This window comes from Triturus cristatus, chromosome 7, assembly GCF_964204655.1.
Source record: "Triturus cristatus chromosome 7, aTriCri1.1, whole genome shotgun sequence".
NCBI lineage: Eukaryota > Metazoa > Chordata > Amphibia > Caudata > Salamandridae > Triturus > Triturus cristatus.
Window position 1 is genome coordinate 1,255,600,113 of NC_140590.1, and position 19,898 is coordinate 1,255,620,010.

At 48.0% G+C, this 19,898-nt stretch overlaps 1 protein-coding gene across 4 annotated transcripts in view; it reads right to left on the reverse strand.

Annotated features, from left to right (window-relative positions):
• SETD1A (SET domain containing 1A, histone lysine methyltransferase) overlaps window positions 1-19,898 on the reverse strand; it is a 1,055,844-nt gene that overhangs the window by 891,057 nt on the left and 144,889 nt on the right. For all 4 annotated transcript variants that reach the window (XM_085618738.1, XM_085618739.1, XM_085618737.1 and 1 more), the window contains exon 4: window positions 14,019-14,117. In XM_085618738.1, coding sequence (XP_085474864.1) covers window positions 14,019-14,117 — 99 coding nt within the window. The remainder of the gene's footprint in view (window positions 1-14,018; window positions 14,118-19,898) is intronic.

Below are 19,898 nucleotides of genomic sequence, written 5' to 3' on the forward strand. Positions count from 1 at the left end.
TGAACCCACGGTTAAAAAAAGCTGCACAGGCCGTTAAAAATGGTATGCAAGATTTGTCTCTTATAGATGTCTGGAGGTTGAGACAACCAGGGGCGCGGGAGGGAACATGTCACTCATATGCACATCAATCCTGGTCACGACTGGACTATTGGTTTGCTACCAGTGATGTAAATGCACTGATCACTAAGGTTACTCACCTGCCTAGGACACTCTCTGATCATTCCCCATCGCTACTCACAATGCTAATACCCATGTATACACCCCCACAGTTCCAATGGAGACTGCAATCCACCGCGCTGCAGGGCCAGGTTTTTCGAGTGGGGGTGCGGGAAGCCATTGAACATTATTTCACTGAAAATGTTGGGTCAGTACAAAGCCTGAGGATACTTTGGGAAGCATTCATGGTAACGAAACGCGGAGTATGCATAGGCCTGCAAGCTGGGGTGCTTAACTCACTAAGGGGATCATGAAACAACTTGAAAAAGAGCTGGCGCATCTTGAGCGACATTATGAGGATACGTCAGATAGTGCTACACTAGCGTCTGTGCGATCGAAAATCACTGAATATAACGATCGGACGGATCAAGAGGTGAGGCATATGTCCCGGCATTGGACGGCTAGATATTACGGGGGAGGGAGGCAGACCGGGACGGGCCTCAGCTGCCAAGATAACTGAAACATGGGCGAAAAACCGTATAGTGCAATCTATTGCAGATGGTGATATTAGGCATTGAGACACACCTGGTATTCTTAATTCGTTCGTGCATTACTACAAATCCATGTGTAACAGTAGGCACACTGCGGATGATGATGAAATAGCACAAAACTTTAAAGATATAGCCTTGGTCTGGTCGTCAAAGGGTCAACAAGACTTTTTGATGCATCTGCTGACATTAGATGAAATACGTGACGCTATACTCGCTCTGCCTAATGGCAAAGCTACAGGCACAGATGGGCTCCCAGCGGAGTTTCACAGAATATATTGACATACTGGTACCGCATATTCACGCTATGTTCGAAGATGCTCACGAACAACGGCTACCAGATACACTGCGTGAAGCACTAATTATAGCTCTACTGAAACCAGGAAAAGAACCTGATAACTGTGAATCATGTAGGCCGTTGTCACTAATGAACACTGATGTCAAGATATTAGCGAAAGTGCTAGCAACCAGGTTGAGGTTACTACTGCCGGTCATGGTGTTACCTGCTCAATAGGGATTTATTCCTACCCTCTGCACAGCACACAATCTAAGGATGCTTTTTGCCGTAAAGCACCTTCTGGAACCTACCCTACCAGCAGCGGCGGTCCTACTGGACGCCGCAAAGGCATTTGATTCCATCTCCTGGCGGTATATGTTTGCAGTGTTGCATCGTATGGGTGTGTCATTCATTTATACTAACTGGATCAAGTTGTTGTACACAGATCCAGTTGCTCGTGTGCGTATTAATGGGTGGACGTCTGCCACATTTCCAATTCGACGCGGGACAAGGCAGGGCTGCCCTCTGTCGCTCCCATTATTCGCCATGGTGTTAGAGCCACTGGCCTGTATATTGCGACAGCGCCATGCGCGGGCGGCGCTGCGCTTCCTCCAGCGGCCATTGGCGGTGTCCATGTATGCAGACGGCATGGTCTTATATGTGCTCGAACCGGCGGTGTACTTGGAACAACTCAGAGAATATATTAGATTTGAATGGCATTCAGGCCTGGGAATTAATTGGAACAAATCGGTAGTGATCCCTCTGACAGTTGGCACAACACAGGTTGAACTGGGATACCCATTAGAATGGACTGCAGACCCGGTTAAGTACTTGGGTATTTGGATTCACAAAGACCCACAGACCGTTATACGCACAAACTATGGCACTGCGATTTCTCGACTTGAGGGTGAGGTTGCTAGATGGATACGGCTTCCATTAACATTTGCTGACAGGGTGGCTTTGCTTAAAATGGTGGTCTTACCCAAGTTGCTCTATTTGTTTGTAACCATACCGATTGTACTGAGACAACACTTTTTTAATACACTGCGCACACTACTGATCACGCTAGTCTAGGGAGGCAAAAAGCCACGATTTAAATGGGCGGTATTAACGTTGCCGTGTGAGTTGGACGGGTTCACGGTGCCTGATATGCAGCTATATTATTTGTGTGCGCAAGCGCAATATGCCTTTTATTGACAAAACGCACCACCATACACACAACACATTGCGGTGGAGGCTGAGGCAGTCCATCCATTGCCACTAAAAACAATGATTGTTAATGATCACAGTGTTTGAAAGGGACGAAGTGGATACGGTACAATGTACTTCACATGCCTGGAGTGAACTAGGGAAGAGTGCTCAGAGGATACCACTGTATGCACCGGCCATGCCACTAGTGCACCATAAGGCTATATCTGTGACTAATGAGACAGGCTCACTAAAGGCTTTACAGAGTGCAGGTGCACACACTATGGGCGATATATATCCTAGCGGTAAATTTATTGATCTCCAGACTTTTATAGGGGACGAGGATAATCCGGTCATGTTGACATTCATATACAGTAGACTATGAGCTGTGGTGAGGGCGTTATATCTCTGTTTCCCCAATGAACCGCCAACTCTATGGGCTTTACAACTTATATATACTACGCAAACTCGGAATAAATTGGTTACTAGATTGTATAAAGCATCACAGATAGATGAGACAGCTGTTAGTATAGGCCCCATGGGCAAATGGAATGCTATATTGGCTCAAAAGCTAACAGAGGATGAGTGGGCAGCGTGCTGTAGCCTAACAGGTCAATTCACTGCAAATGGAAATCTCTGGCTAATTCATTATAAATACGTTCACCAGATGTAATATACGCCAGCACAACTCTATAAGTATGGCCTGAGGGATTCACATTGTTGTAAAAGGTGTGGTGCAGATAATGCTGCTTTTCAACATTTAGTATGGTGCTGTCCCAAGGTGGCCGATTTCTGGGAGAAAGTTACACTGACTTTAACAGAGATGGTGGGTGAACATATAGCATGTAACATGAATATTTGTCTCTTAGGAAATGTGTTGCAGCTTAAAGCTACACATCTTAAATTGGTGGCTACAGCGCTATTATTGGCAAAGCGCAGAGTCTCCATACACTGGGATGGTAGACCTGCACCAAAAGCGGCACATTGGCTGGAAGATATAGCACATTGTCGTGATCAACTTACTTGTTACGCGGAAGAACTGCCAAGTGCTTCAAGACCGCAGGACATTTGGGGTTCATTCACTGCCTATATGTTAACTAAATCCTCTGACCAATGAGAGTCTATGTGATGCTAATGCGTTTATTGTATATTTCTGCTATCAACAGTGCTTTAATATTATATCTGACCATAATGAAACTGTATCAATTTTCTGCTATGTATTCTGTAATACAGTGAAAACGATGATGATGTTATACTGATGTTATAGTATGAAAATCTATAAATAAGAGCCCTTGGGTGTCGATAATTTCGATTCCGGGTGTTTGGGCTTGGAGGGTTTCAGCTCCGAGTCCTTGGCCTTCGAGGAGTTCGGCTCCGAGTCTTTGGTTTTGGAGGATTTCGGCTCCGAGTCTTTGGCCTTGGAGGATTTCGGCTCTGAGTCTTTGGACTTGGAAGGTTTCGGCTCTGAGCCTTTCGGCGGCGAAGGTGGAATCTTCGGTCCCGAAAGTATCTTGTTCTTATGTTTCGGCATCGGAACGGGGCTGGCTCTGGCATGAGCCAGAAGGCTTTTCTTTCTGTTTCATAGCCGGGGTGGGGCATCGGAAACGTTTTATCGGTGCCGACCTGAGCCAGAGTGCGAAGGAGAGAACGGAGCCTTTGTTTTCTGTGGAATGGGCACAGGGGGATCTGTACTCACTGTATGCTGTCCCGCAGTGATGTCTTTTTCTTCTTCCATGTCGGAGTCGGCTTCAGACACGGAGACCTGCTTTTCTTCCTCTGGCTCTGGAGCTGGAGGTTGGGTACCGGAATCCTCTCCGAAGATGTCCGGAATCGAGTCACTCTGATGCTGCATTTCGTGGCGTCGAGCCCAACGATCACGAAGTGTCTTTTTCGATTGGAAGGATCGACACGAGTCGCAGTCCTTTTCGTCGTGTTCGGGGACAAGCAGATGTTGCAAACTTCATGCAAGTCGGTGCGTGTAAATGTAGCAACGACACCCGGGAAATAGTTTAAATCAAGTCCATTCCATTGACTGCTAGCGCAGTCGGCACGGGTAGGCCCGACGGCCTGCCTAGAGTTTTCCAATGGAAAGCTTTCCGCAGTGAGACGATGCGCATCGAATGATGAATCGCAATCGAAAACAATACCATTGAGGGTAGTGGATTGCGCGTTGAGGTGGTCCGAAAAAGGCACCGAACTGGAGCGCAGCAATACACATCCGAACCAGATGGCGGAAAAAAGTCAATGCCCATGCGCACTATCACCGAAAGGAGGAGTCATCTACATCGTGACTACAAGACTTCTTCGAACAAAAAGAAAAGTGCAAACATCCGGACCCAACACCAGATGGCGATCTACTGCTCATATGCCTCGAACACATAAGTTATCAACTTTGGACCTACCAGTTCACCCTGAGATGCCACCTGGTGGCCCTCAGAGCTCAGACTCGCCCTCAGTCCCACCGACCGAGCAAAGAACCTGGGCATAATCCTTGACACCAACCTCTCCATGAGACTCCAAATCAACGCCATGGCGTCAGCCTGCTCAACATCCTCTGCATGCTCCGAAAGATTTTTAAATGGCTCCCACTGACACCCAGGACAGACCGTCACACAGGCTTTCATCGCGAGGAGACTAGACTCCAGCAACGCTCTCTATTTAGGCATCTTCACCCAATCCTACTGCAAGCTTCAAATCATCCAAAACACCGCAGCCCGACTTATTCTGTACCTTCCTGGCAGCACCCACATCACACCACACCTGCATAAGCTAAACTAACTCCCCCTACAGAATTGCTGCAAGTTCAAGATCCTCACCCACGCCTACAAAACACTACACCAGACGGGCCCGCCTACCTCTACCGCCATCTGCAGTTCCACCAACCCCTCCGAAAACCTCCGTTCTACTTACCTAACTCTCGCCCGGATCAGGATTCGCAGGAGCAGAGCGGGAGGATGCTTCTTCTCCCACCATGCAGCACTGACTTGGAACGCCTTCCCGCTGGACATGAGGAAAGCTTCATCGCTTACAAACGTCCGCAAGAAAATGAAGACCTGGCTTTTTGAGTGACTGTCTGGACTGCCATACCTATTCAGCACCTGGATACCCTCTCTGGGTAACTAGTTTGCGCTTTACAAATCAGAATTCATTCATTCATCACAGACAATGTTACTGGTACTGACCTTACTGGAGACTGAACCCACTGCATTTTTGTTGTACATAATATTGACATTCAATAAAAATTTGCCTTCTTGGAGGCGCTCACACTTTGCGTTATACCTCTGGCAGGTGGTTTACAAGCTACTCCACTTTCTCAAAGTGTTAAGTGTGGTACCAGGAAAAAAGCCCCCCAGAATTCGCAATTCTCCAATAGGTTGTTGCTCCCACCGTGACTTATCAGTTGTGTCTATTTTTTTATTCTAGTTAACAGGGGGGTGTTCCCAGTAGTCTGGGCAGCAGCTCATTTCCTGGATGTATGACCAAATAAGAGTCTGTTGGACATACCTGATATATGGAGGATTGCTAAGAAAAGGCTTCGATCTGTTCTCCATCTTTGAGTCACCACCCAAACATGTCCAGGTTCTTTAAAGTTTCCCGTGGTACATCTCATCAACTTTTTAAGCGTTAGCAACTACTGCTCCACTCTTTGTGTTTGAGTGTTCTGCTAGGAAATCATCCTCCTCTACCACTACATGTAGCTCTAACGTATGGTGTTCAGCTGCACTTTGCATTACAGCAGGATATGCGGAGGTGCGATCGGGAGGTGAGGCTTTCACATGATATGGTTCTTGGTAAACTCTTCCTGTGGGTTGACCTCATGGTCATCTCCCATGGGTCATCATCGGGTGGTGCAGGCTCGAAATAAGGCTACACTTTGTCAAGCGGACTATCATGGCCTTAGTCTGTCTATATGGAAAGAATTTATAGACTTGTGAGGGGAGAATGGTCTGTGTGGTGAGTGTACTGATCTACTGTGTGTACATGGAGGTGGCAAGCGAGTGTGCAGTTGATATTGTGGTTCTGGGACAATGACCTCTTCTGTGCTTCTCTTAGGTTTGGAAAACTTATGCAGCTCTTCTAATAACCCCTCTACAAAGGCTATCCTTCCCTTCCTCTCTGTAGCTGGTTGTGTTGTGTGGCTCCTCAACCAGTGGTGGATGTGCAAGGATTTGTCTTGCAGAAGAATGAATATAGATTTTGTGCGTCTAATCTTCGGAATTGCAGATAGCTCTATGACAGGGGATGCGTCACTTGGAGCCAATCCCAGTGTTGAGGTTTTTTTCTCTGCCGGTTTGGGTGTTGATTTCTAAATGGAACAGATGTCAGCTCTGAGGCACTACAGGCCTGTCTTGAGATCAAGCTGGATGGAGTTGAGGCTCAGTGGCCTTACTTCAAGATATCTCTGGAACCAAGGTGGCTCTTGGTGCTGACCAGGTTTGGACATGGAGGCCAGACCTAAAGTTTTGGCCAGTCTCAGGGGCTCAATGCCAAACATGCTTAGGAGCGGTGCTCGGCCTCTTGCTGAGACAGCTTTCGAGGTCAATTACAGAATGGTCGGTACATGGCTTAACCCCAGCCAAGATTGCCGCGTAATAGAGGAGCTCCGCAGCAGCCTTCCCATTTCGGACGAGATCCGGTCCGCATCCGCCTGAACCAGACTGTCTGGGGACATCAAGGTGTCCATGAGTGCAATGAGCAACCCTTGAGGTGAAAACGCAGACTCCATCGCTCCCTTGGGTGCCGAACGGAGCGGAGGCCTGTAGGGCTGGGGAGCCGCCCGACTCGAGCCGCGGGGGCGGAGATCCCCCCCACCTTTGCAACAGCGTATAGCGGCGGGCCTGTAGAGCAAAGTAAAGCGGAAAACGAGGGTGTTGGGCCAGACCCTTGGGATCGACACATAGGAGGAACGGAGCGGAGGTCTGCTGGGCCGGGGATCTTGCGGACTCGAGCCCCTGGGGCGGAGAGCCCCCCGCCTTTCCAACAGTGGAGTGAGAGGGGCCTGTGTAGTAGGCGCTGTGTGGTGACTGACGCGGAGGCAAGTAAAGCAGAGTACGAGGGTGTTGGGCTGGACCCTCGGTTCGACGCTTAGGAGGGCCGGGGATGGCCCCATCCGAGAGACAAGAGGACTGCAGGGTACACAGCGAGCAGCCGCGAGTGGGGGCCCCTGCGTGGAACATGTGCTCTGAACGACTGGACCGTTTCTCGTGGTCGCTCGACCCCCACCCCCCCACGTGAGGGTGGCCGGCTGCTTAAATTCAAGTTGGGGTCCCAGAGTGCAGAACACTTACCCAGAGGGAACGTCTAGCCAAGAGTGGACCAGAGATAGCGGAACAGTAACAAACCCCCCTTACATAAAATATTCAAGGACACAGTGGGGAGGGGGGGCCTGAACAGGTGGGCCAGAGGCAACAGGCCAGGAGTCACACAAAACAGAAGGGGCGGCTTAAGAGCAAACAGAGCGGACATCAGGGGCCGGAACTCGAGGCATGCGGAGGTCTGAGGGGCCCAGCTAGTGTCGCTGCCAGACCTGGTCTCATCTGGCTCCTGAGATGTGGCACATGTGATAAATTGAAACTGGTACCTCTACGACCCAGTAAAGGGGACCCCTGACCACTCCCAGCTGAATCTGCAACCGGGGAGGCGCGTTCTGGGGACACTGAACTGAGACACAACTGTTTGCCCTCTCATAATCCACTGAGAAGAGCCATATAATGCGACCCAAGGGCGCCCCCACCCGTCCGATAAATACGCAGTACCCAGGACAACAACGGCAGAAGGTGCAGCGTTGCAAGGTAACCCAGAAACAACAGAACCCTCACTAGGAGCAATCATGGCTGCCATTCAGGCACTGGGCACGAACCTAGAGTCCAAAATAGACAAAGTCACGATTGAAGTCAATCTGCTGAGGAAATAAGAACTCTGAAAATGTAGCGGCAGCAGAAACCAACATAGGCGAACTAAAAGCAACCACCAACAGAATGGATGATCAAATACAACGACTCACGCACCAGTGCAAGAGCATGGCGGCGAAGCTGGAGGACCAGGAGGGGCGTGCCCGGAAGAAAAACATTGGTGGTGGGGGTACCTGAGGGGGCGGAGGGCCCCAGAATGGACATATTCCTGGAATATCCCATACTTAAGCACCTCCAGCCTAAATGCTTGTCAAACTACTTCTCGGTGGAAAGGGCACACAGAGCACCGGTGCCGCACCTGAAACCAGGGGCCCCACCACAAACCCTTATAGCAAGGATCCTCAACTTCCGGGATCGAGACGCCATCCTCCAAGCCACCCGAACAAAAGGAGATCTGCCCTAAGAAAATGCATCCATCCGCTTCTTTCCGGACTTCACGCTCATGGTCCAACGACAGCAGCGCACCTTTGATGAGGTTTAACGGACATTGCAGACCGAAAATCTTAAATATACGATGCTATTTCCAGCTAAATTGAGAGTGCTGGACAACGGCAAAACGTGGTACTTTGCATCTCCTGGCGAAGTGTGGGGCTGGCTCGAGGGAGGGCGGAAGGCCATCCGACCAGTACAACAGGGTCACAATCGCCTACGAGGGGGAACAGAGAGGTCCCCCCCCCCCCCTTGGATTCTCCACTCAGATCAAGAAACTGAAGGCTCGACGACTGGGGCTGACCCCCCTTGACCGGGCTACACAAAACTTGAGAATGCACCTGGCATCGGGACTGCAGCCGGTAAAAGACTCCTTCGGAAGGGGGTGCACGCACACACTTTGCTAAAAGACACACACTTAGACAATGCACGGAACACTGGAGGGCCGCTGCCAGATTACAAAAGGTGGCGCCGGCCAACCCCAGGTTATAATTCAATGGTTGGGCGACATGCACTCGGCAAATTGGGGAAGTGATTTGTTTTAAACTTATAGTGCAGGGCAGCAGGGAGGGGGGTTTTATGCGAGGTTCTAGTTTAAGAAGTTCAATGTCACACACAACCTTTGATATTTTCTATGATCCAACCAAAGATTCACCGCCTCAGGCAAAAAATAGAGAGCAGATTCCAATGGGGTTTGGGGGGCTAGGGAGGGCACTGAGAAAGAGACGGCGTTTGTTAAGTACCCGAACACAGTTATGGCTGCACAACCCACAACAACATTGAAAATCCTGTCATGGAATGTAAATGGTTTAGCAGACAAGATCAAACAAACTATGGTTTTGCAATATCGTCCTCCTGCAGGAGACACACTTGCGAGGCCACCACTATCTGGCACTGAATAGGTTTGGGTACATCCTCTGGATACATGCAGGCTTCACCAAAGGCTCCAGGAGGGTGGTGATCCTGGTTAAAAACTCAGTGCCTTTTGAACCAGGCCGCACCTGGCAGGACCCATTGGGGAGGTTTGTGGCTGTGGCACGGACATGGGAAGGCCAAAACATTTACCTATGTTCCACATATATTCCGCCAAGCCTTCGCACGGGAACCTTTCCTTAGTTAAGTAAAACACTACTAGACATGCCCCCTGGTGTGCTTCTACTGGGCGGGGACATGAATGTAGTGATGTCCCAGGAACTGGACAGAACAGCATGACAAACTCGGGCAGGGGGTGGGGCCACTGCAAGCCTTTGCAACTTCAATGGGCCAGTCGGACTTATGGAGACACTTGTAGACAATGCACACATATTTCCGCAGCACGCGGCAGTGGGTCATGTCTTGACTAAGTCTTTACACAGTGCACACAAGTGAGACACTACCGTGGGGCACACCACAGGGCCAGGGGCATATTTGACCACTCACCGGTAGAGATCCTGTTGCAGAGCCCAACCAGGGACTACACCCTCCTTCCTCGTATAGCTCCTTGGCACTTTAAGGACAAAGCCTTCCAGGATACTCTGAGAGAGCGTACACAACAATATTTTGCGGGGCTGGTGGACTTGCACTGTACGCTCTGGGAGGTATACAAAGTGGTGGCCAGGGGCTATATCCAGGCAACGGTGGGTGGGCTAAAGAAGCAGAGGCGCTCCAGGTGTGATGAAATAGAGAGCGAGATTGATGCCTTGGAGCAGAAAATACACCATGATACGCCGGGCGCCAAAGAGCTGCTCACAAGAGTACGCCTTAAGCAAAAGGAGCTCAGGGACCTGAGGGAAGACTCAGCGAGATATCACGTACTTGCCACACAGAGACGACTGTACGAAGTAGGGGACAGGGCCAACAAGTTAATTGCATGGTTAGAAAAACGAGAGCGAGACTGGGTTGCGGAAATTAAAACGAGCCTTGGGGTGACACTTAGATTCGGGCAGACATTGCAGAGGCATTTGCGTCCCATTATGAGACGATATATCAGTCAGCGACTACCAGATCAATGGACGAGTGCACTGAACTGCTTGCTGACCTATCCTTGGAGACTTTACCGCAGGAAGACATTGACCGGGACCTGATGGTGGAGGAGGTAGAGGGGGCCATCAGGGACCTACAATCCGGGAAAGCGGCAGGCCCAAATGGGCTCCCCACAGAACTCTTTAAATGTGCGGCAGCTGGGGTGGCAAATGCAATGTTTGAAATGATTGCCACTGCACTGGATGGTTGCTTACCTGCAGTTCTGAGAATCACCACAATAGTGATGATTCCTAAGAAGAACAAACCCATGGAGCTCAGTTGCTCCTATCGGCCCATCTCCCTACTTACCTTTAAAACAAAAGTGCTGGCAAAGGTACAGGCAAATAGGCTTGCCCTCATAATTTCCACTATTGTCCACCCGAACCAAACTGGGTTTATGCTCCAGCGCACTACCAGACTAAACCTCAGACACCTCTACAGAGTGATGCAAGCTACGGCAGCTAACCCAAGCGAATCCAAGGCACTATCATTGTTGGACGCCAGCAAGGCTTTAGACAGTATCAAATGGCCATACCTTCAGGCAGTTCTGCCCAGGGTCGGCTTTTGGACCGCGTTTCTGCGCATGGGTCTGCCTCCTTTACCGGGATCCTAGAGCCAGTGTCCATGTGAACGGGTCAACCTCCAGATCCTTTACACTCCACAGAGGCACCTAGCAGAGGTATCCACTTTGCCCCATACTATTCATTCTGGCGCTCAAGCCACTCGCGGCATTGATCAGAGGGGATCCCATAGTCAGGGGCATAGACATATGGGGGGAGGTACGAGAGGAGCGAATCTTGCTGTACGCAGATTATATACTGCTCTATGCAAGCAGACGTTTCACAGACTCATCAACATACTGCGGCTATTCGGTACATACTCAGGATACACAGGATACCAGATAAACTGAGTCAAACCCCTCATTTTTAACCTTTCTGGAGCGCTACCCCCACTTACATCAGACTGTGCAGCCCTGACACAACATGACAAAATTAAATATTTAGGAATATGGATAACAAAATCACCTGCGGAATTCCTCAATCTGAATATATACCCACAACTGACAAAACTACGCTGGGACACTGCTCACTGGCGTCAACTAACTCTCCCTCTTATGGGTAGGGCAGTGCTGTTCAAAATTATGGCACTCCAGCGACTACTCTATTCTTTACAAAATACACCACACAAGATCCCGGATGCCTTTTTTCAAGCCATCGAAGGGAAGAAGCGTAACCTATTGTGCGGGGGAGGTGCACCGCACACTGTGCTTCGCAAACTCCAGATGGACTAGCTATCCCAGATATCCGAAACTACTACCAGGCGGCCCAGCTCATTAATATAAATGGCTGGGTCTTTGCTCCCCACTCCGACCTGGCATACCGGGTAGACCGTCAGGCAATGGGAACCATTGGGTACCCGACGGCGCTGTATCATGGAAGCGGGGGGGGAAATCACTCCCTACCCACACCCAGCTGGTGGTACAAGCTTGGCACGGCGCCAGCGAATCACTGGGCTGGAAGGACAGATTGACCCAGCAAACCCCAGTGTGGCATTGTGGCACTTTGGGAGAGTTGGGCCGCCTACAGGGATTCCACAGTTGGACCCTCATAGGCATAGACACTCTCGGGGACGTATGGCAGAATGGTTGCATGATTACCTTTAAAGAACTAGAAACTGAATATCATTTGACGGACAAAGAGCAGTACAGATATCTACAGCTGAGACATGCCCTGAAATTCCATATCCCAGACAGGGAGTCATTAACTGAGTACTCCACAATGGAAGTCTGTTACTAGATCCCATCCCTGATAAGTTGATCTCCCACACATACAGGAAATTAATGAATAAGCTCCTCGACCCTCTGGGACCGCTTAGGGCAGCCTGGGAAGCGGATTTGGGATTGCTAGGGGACGACGACTGACGGGAAGAAATCCAGAGTCCCAGAGAGATCGCCATATGACCACGATTCCGATTAATCCAACTTGGAATCCTACATAGATCATACTACCCCGTACACTTCAACATAAGATCGGCAGGGCTGACATAGATCAATGTGCTAGAGCATGCGGTGAAATGGCACATTCTTTCACATCATTTGGGTATGCCCCAGATTCCAAGGCTACTGGGTGGGGGTTGTTGGGGTGATGTTGGACGTGCCGGGGATTCCCATCCAACCAGATGCCTGCTGGCGCTTGCTCGGGGTCAGGGGGTTAGACCGGTGGCCCGCACATACAAAAACATAGCTCATGTTGGCTTTGGGGGTGGCGAAACATAACATTGCACAGATGTGGGGGGCATGTGACCCACCAAAACGTTCCAGCTGGGTAACGGACATGTACTGGTGTCGAATGGCAGAAAAACTAGTTTACAAGAGATGTGGATGCCCATAGAAATGGGGAAAGACCGGGAGCCCATGGGAGAAATACAGGCCCTAGCAACGGGAGAGGGAGAATATGTCTGGGAGAGATGGTTAAACTATCTGCAAGATTTGTCATAATTGAGGTTTGTGACTTTCTCCATATATGTGTACTGTCGCTTTCCCGTTAAAGGAAGTTGTGTAGAACATACTTGTTTGATGACGACTATGTACATGGATGGATTGAATTTGTTGAATAAAAAGGATTTTAAAAAGAAAATTACAGAATGGTTGCTCCACAGTTATGGGTCGAGGAATAGGAGTGATAGGCGGTCTTTGACCTGGGCCCTTGAAGTGGTTGTGGAGTTGAAATCTCGTCCTCTATATCAGAGCCCCCAAGGTAGTAACCTCAAGTCTTTGGACCTGCTTCCTTGTAAAATGCCCAATACGCCATCAACTTCCTAGTAGACAAATGTGACTTTCTAATTTAAAATACATTGTTCAAAGGCCTCAGTTACGAGTCCCAATGAAGTCAGAACGTAATGTACTTAGCCTTTCAAACAATCTTTATTTCAAACAATTAAAATCATAAAAGACACTTTACAATAAAAAAAGACCGATTTGTCTCCATAAATAAATATAAATCTTAGCATAACAAGTACGTCTAAAGGTACAATCATATTAAAAAGACCTTAAAAATTGCAATTAATATTATAAACGCCTTTAAAAATTCATAATACATTTAGCATTTGTAAACATGGCTAATGGGCTTAGAGCCCATGACCTTATGTGACACTGGTCAAGGCTTAGCTTTTCAGAGATCATGGTGTACCTTGAACAAATGACTCGATAAGGTACTGGGCATTACCGGTAAAACTAACTATCTATGGGAGTTGGATCAGATCCTCACAAAAGTGGAGATGCTAAAAATAAAATTAAAAAAAAAAGACCAAGTCACAAGGCCCATTACTTATGTATGTATGTATGTATGTGTGTTCTTATATAGCGCTCGACTTACCCTTGGGCATCTCGGCGCTTGCATTGGGAACCCGTCCTGGTTTTTCCCTGTGAGATAACCCGTACTCAGACATACCTTGCCCGGTCCACAAATCACACTGAAGTATTGGCATGTGAAGGATTTAAGATCTTACCTTAAATTTGGGAACAGGGAGAGAGAGGTCCCGGTGCTTGGACCAAATCCGTCGGGCTCTTGGGTCTCGCACATCTCCCACAGGCAAGAACCCTGAATCCTAAAGGAAGATGGGCCATACAGGTCACATTACAAAGTTATGAACAATAAAACACACAACTGAGCAGTGAAACTCCATATTTTAAAGCAATGTTTGCTCAAAAGGCCATAATTTGTTTGTTTTTTTAAATCGAGATGTCGCATTATATGAAACACAAACTACGAGCAAACTGAATGGCCGCCTACATTTTTCCTAGCTAATAAGATGGCAAGATTGAAATGTTCAAGTCTGTTTTATTAATACATTAAATACTTTGTTACCACACAGCTGTCCACATCCATCCCCAGATTATTTTGTCGATTGAAAATGACATAATACAAAGCCAAGTTTAAATAAATACACACAAGAATTACACTCACATTTTTATATGTAAAAAAAAACACACACACATATATATATATATATATATATATATATATATATATATATATATATATATATACCTGTGGGCACCTTGGAGCTTTAATATATATATATATATACATACATATACATACACACACACACACACACATATATATATATATATATATATATATATATATATATATATATAAATACACACACACACACGTAAGAAACTGGTTCTATATATACTGCACCAAAGAGAGTACAGTGTGTATAGAGTCCAAGGGTCTCCAAAGGTTTGGCAGAGGTTAAAGTTAGACAGAATCTTACTCTCTAAAGTGGTAGCTTGGTCGAGCAGTAAGGCAGTATCAGAGGACAGTGTAAAGCATTTGTTGTACACACTCAGTCAGCAAATGGTCTCACACACTCAATAACTGAACTCTAGGCCAATGGTTTGTATATAACAAATATATGCTTGTTTTATTTTAGAACCAACAATAGGTATCAAAATATACTTTCTCAGAATGATATGCTTTAGATAAATACTTTCAATATGCAATAGACTTTTGAATGCAATAGTTACAGTTGTTGCAATAGGCAAAACAATGTCAAACACAATTATACATTGAGCTCAATGGGTATTTCTAATTAAATGCAATAGATTACTTTTTGGATTACTTTTCTTACCACAGGACTGGATCCTAGATTCAGTCCTGGGACATCTCCTATAAAAAGCTGATCGGATTTTCGAAACGAAGCTGTCATGCTGATGTAGAACTTCAAACATCGTTTCACATCCAAAGAATGCAACCTTTGCTCCGCAGGTGTCTGGGGATTAGCAAAGAAAGTCTTTAATATGACTGGCTCGTTAATATGAAAATCAGAAGGCACCTTGGGTAGGAATGGTGGATTGGTACGCAACACTACAGCATCTGGTTTGAACTGCAGGAAAGGAGGTTTGATGGTAAAAGCATGGATGTCACTGACACGACGTGAAGACGTTCGTGCCAGAAGTAGGGCCACCTTCCAAGTTAGATGTTTTAAGTCGGCCTTGTGAATGGGCTCGAACGGTGGTCTCATCAATTGCGCTATCACAACGTTAAGATGCCACAACGGAGGACGACGCCGAACTGGCGGAAATTTTCGGAATAAGCCTTTAAAGAATTGGCGGATTATTCTTGAGGAACAAAGGGAACTTGAGCCATCCTGTCGGAAACGGGAAATCGCTGCTAGGAAAACCCGTAAAGTTGCATGGGATAGTCCGGAACTAGCCAAGTGCAAGAAGAAAGGTAGTAATTGGTGTGCCGTGGAATGTATTGGGTGGATTCCGTTAGAAGCACACCAGTGGCAGAATCTTTTCCATTTCAACTTGTACGTCTTGACTGTAGAGGGTGCTCTTGCCTGGGCCAAAATGTCCCTACAATCCTGCGGGATGTCTAGATGGGCGAACTCATGGTGTTCAGGTTCCATGCCGATACTCAGTGAGGAAGGATTCGGATGACAAATTCTCCCTTCGCTCATCGTGAGCAGATCTGTCCGAGACTGCAGGAGGATTGGTTGGCATTGGGACAGCAGGAGCAGTTCTGAGAACCATGCCTGTCGGGGCCAACGTGGGGCTATTAGAATCAGGTGGCAAGGTTGTCTCTTCATCTTACAAAGGACCCGAGGTATGAGGGGAATTGGAGGAAAGGCGTACGCAAATAGATTGCACCAGTTCATCAAAAGGGCATTTCCCTGTGACCCTTTGTGGGGATGCCAGCTTGCATAATCTCGGCATTTTCGGTTCTCCGGCGTAGCAAAGAGATCCAGCCGAGGACGACCCCATTGTTGGAATATCCTCTCTAGAGTTGGTTGGTGTAATTCCCATTCGTGGGTCGATGAGGAGGACCTGCTCAGGGAATCCGCTAGGACATTGGATATTCCTGGTAGATGAACTGCTGTAATCATGACGCGATGACTGAGAGACCAGTCCCAAATTGATTGAGCTAACCTGGACAGGCTCGGGGATTTTGTTCCGCCCTGTTTGTTCACATAGTGCATACAGGTTGTGTTGTCTGTCTGTATTAGCACTGATTCTCCTTGGATTAAGGGTAGAAATGATTTTAGAGCCAGAAAAATCGCCATAAGCTCCAACCTGTTGATGTGCCAAGTTCTTTGATGTGTTGACCATCTTCCTTTTACAGAAAGATCTTCCAAATGAGCGCCCCATCCCTCTAATGAGGCGTCTGTCGTGATTGTCCTGTCCTGTGTCACCGACAGAAATGAAGTGCCTTCTGCTAAGTTGGCTGGTATTGTCCACCATTCGAGTGCTGACCTCATTTGATCTGTGACACATACCATGTCGTTTAAAGTTCCCGACACTTGACGCCATTGAGCATCCAGTGCTTCCTGGATAGGACATGTCCTTAGCCTGCAGTGAGGAATCAAGGCAATGGACGATGATGCCATCCCCAGAAATGATTTCAACAGTCTTACAGAAACTGACTTTTTTGACCTGATCAAAGTTACCAGCCGTAATATCTTTTGTAGACGCTCCTGGGATAGAAACGCTTTGGCTGATATCGTTTCCAGAGTGGCTCCCAGAAAGTCCTTTTGTTGCGAAGGATGAAGCTGGGATTTCGCTGCATTTATGGAGAGACCTAATGAGCGAAACATCTCCTGGCATAGAAGCGTGTGTTGTCGCAGGCGAGCGCTTGACTGTGTTGACCCACTCTAAAACGCAGGAACTTCCGATGACGTTGTAGTATAGGGATATGAAAATAGGCATCCTGGAGATCTATCGTTGCCATGAAATCTTCCTGCGAGAGTAAACGCAAGATCTCTACTAGCGTCATCATACGAAAGGATTGGCTCTTTATATATTTGTTGAGCGCCCTCAGATCGAGGATGGGCCTCCATTCTCCGTTCTTCTTTGTGATAAGAAAGAACCGGAAATAAAATCCTTTCCCCCTTTGAGATATTGGTACCAACTCTATAGCTCCTTTTTGCCTTAGAAGTCGAACTTGATGTAAAAGTTCCTTGATGTGAGCTGGTGGTGGTCCGGTGGGTGGTGTGGACGGAGGGAATTTCGTGAACTCTAAAGCGTGCCCCTTTTTCACAATGTCCAAAACCCAACGGTCCTTTGTAATTGAGGACCATTGGGAAAAAAACAGAGAGATTCGACCTCCAACATTGCTTGTCTGGTAAGAGTCCTTGTCTTTTTGACGCGTTTCCTCTGTATGAGGATTTCCCTCTATACGACTTGGAGGCCTGCTGTCGTGATGATTGTTGGTGCTGGCTATATGAATAGCGGTTCGATCCTTGATTATTGGGTCTATATTGATTATTTCCCCTTCGAAAATTTGAGGAGGTGCCGCGTCCGCGTGCACCACGAAAATTTTGTCTTTGAAATTGTAAATTTCCGAGAGATTTAGCCGTCTCAGTATCCTTCTTTATGGACTGGAGCGCTTCATCGACGTGATTTCCAAATAACGCCTCCCCGTCATAAGCCATGTTTAAAATCATGGACTGTACCTCCTGGCGAAAGGATGTCGATCGTAACCACCCTTGCCTGCGCAGAACAGCCGCTCCAGCAAGCTGACAGAAACCCGTGCATGCGATATCCACTGCACAATCAATCACTTCCGCCGACGTAGCTTCTCCCTCTTGGAGCAACTTCATTGCTTCGCCCTTAGATGGCTCCGGCAGTTCTTGAACCAAAGTCGAAATGTCAGCCCACACTTGTCGGTCATAACGACCCAAAATGGCCAAGGCATTAGCCGCTCTAACCACAGTAGAGGCCATTGAAGAAAACTTACGCCCTATGGCATCCATTCTACGTCCGTCACGGTCCGGTGGTGCGGTGACAGTAGATGCAGGATTTTTCGCCCTACGTTGCGCTGCCTGCATAATGACGGACTCAGGTCTTGACTGACCTGTGAGGCATGCTGGGGTTCCTAGTGGCGCCCTATACTTCTTTTCTAAACGAGGCACCTGTGCTGGCAAGGTATTAGGTGTTTTCATCAACTTCTTGCCTTCTTCCCAAATGAAATCCACAATGGGAATAGTATGCGTTTGTTTTAAAGGTTGACTCTTGAAATCATAAAGGAAACAATCTTCCTCTCTGCACTCCGTTGTCAGCCTAAAACGTTGTGCCGCCCTTTCCATTAGTTGGTGAAAAGTCGCTATGTCCACTGGAGGTGAGTCACCAGATACCACTTGAGAGGGAGATGGTGTTTGTGCTTGGTACTCGTCCCACTCCGCCATATCATCATCATCATTATCAACATCACCATCACCATCTGGGATTTCACCTTCTTCTCTTTCCTGAGGGACCTCCTCCACGAACTCTTGATGAGGTAAAAACCTCGTTGAAGGCTGTCTTGGTGGTGCTGACGGCATCAGGGGTGAAGGATTTTCAATCGGCACCGGAGTTATATTTGTCGGAACCACAGGCGTTGACGGAACCCCAGGATGTTGCGGCGACAGAGGAAAACGTTGGTTATAATCGTCCAACATGCGTTGGAGATTAGCTATGAGTGACAATGGCAGAGTCGCCGTTGAACGTTTCGCAGGAACCTGCTGCCTGTAAACTGGATCTTCAGCCTCACTACTGTCATCCTGGCATTTAATTATTAAGTCAGATGGGCTTTGCGCCGTACCAAAAGAGTCAGGTAAACCTTCCTCGGACTCCTGTTCAGAATCTGTCGCAAATAATGGTGACGAAAGCTGCGACTCCTCTACAGGAATAAATCTCGTCTTGCCTATCTAGGCCAGTAGTAGGTGGCAACGGCATCAAGGGGACCACAGCGAAAGATGAAACCGGCGTTGAAGTCGCGGGAGGCAGCTGCTCTCTCAATGACTTTTGAGCAGATGATAATCTGCTCACCTTTATCCTTACTGATGAAATTGCCGTCGACGGCTGTATGGTATTCACCAAGGACGTTTTCGGAGAGGGCCTCGTCGACGGAGCTACCGTCGGTGGAACGGTGGTCGACGGAACTATCGTCGACGAAATTTGCGTCGACAAACCCATCGTCGACGGAGCCGTCGCCGACTAAGCAGTCGTCGACGTCGGAATCTTCTTCTTCGTCGACGGAATAGCCGTCGACGAGTTCGACGACGAAGTCGATCTCACACCCTTCGTCGACGACGAAGTCTTCGTCGACTGAACCTTTTCTTTCCTCGTCGACGACGATGTAATGGGTAATATAGAAGTCACTGACCTTGTGGTACTGATGGTTACCGTCGACGAGCCTAACGTCGACGGGACAATCGTCGGCGAAGACGCTGCTGATGTCGTCATCAGAGTCACCGTCGACGAGCCGGTCACTGCCAATTTCGTCGGAAGCATCGTCGACGAGGCTGCCAGTATTCTTCCAGAAAACTTGGAAGTAGACGCCTCAATAGCCTGAGAACTAGGTCTCGAAGGTGACAAAACAGTAGGTGAAACAG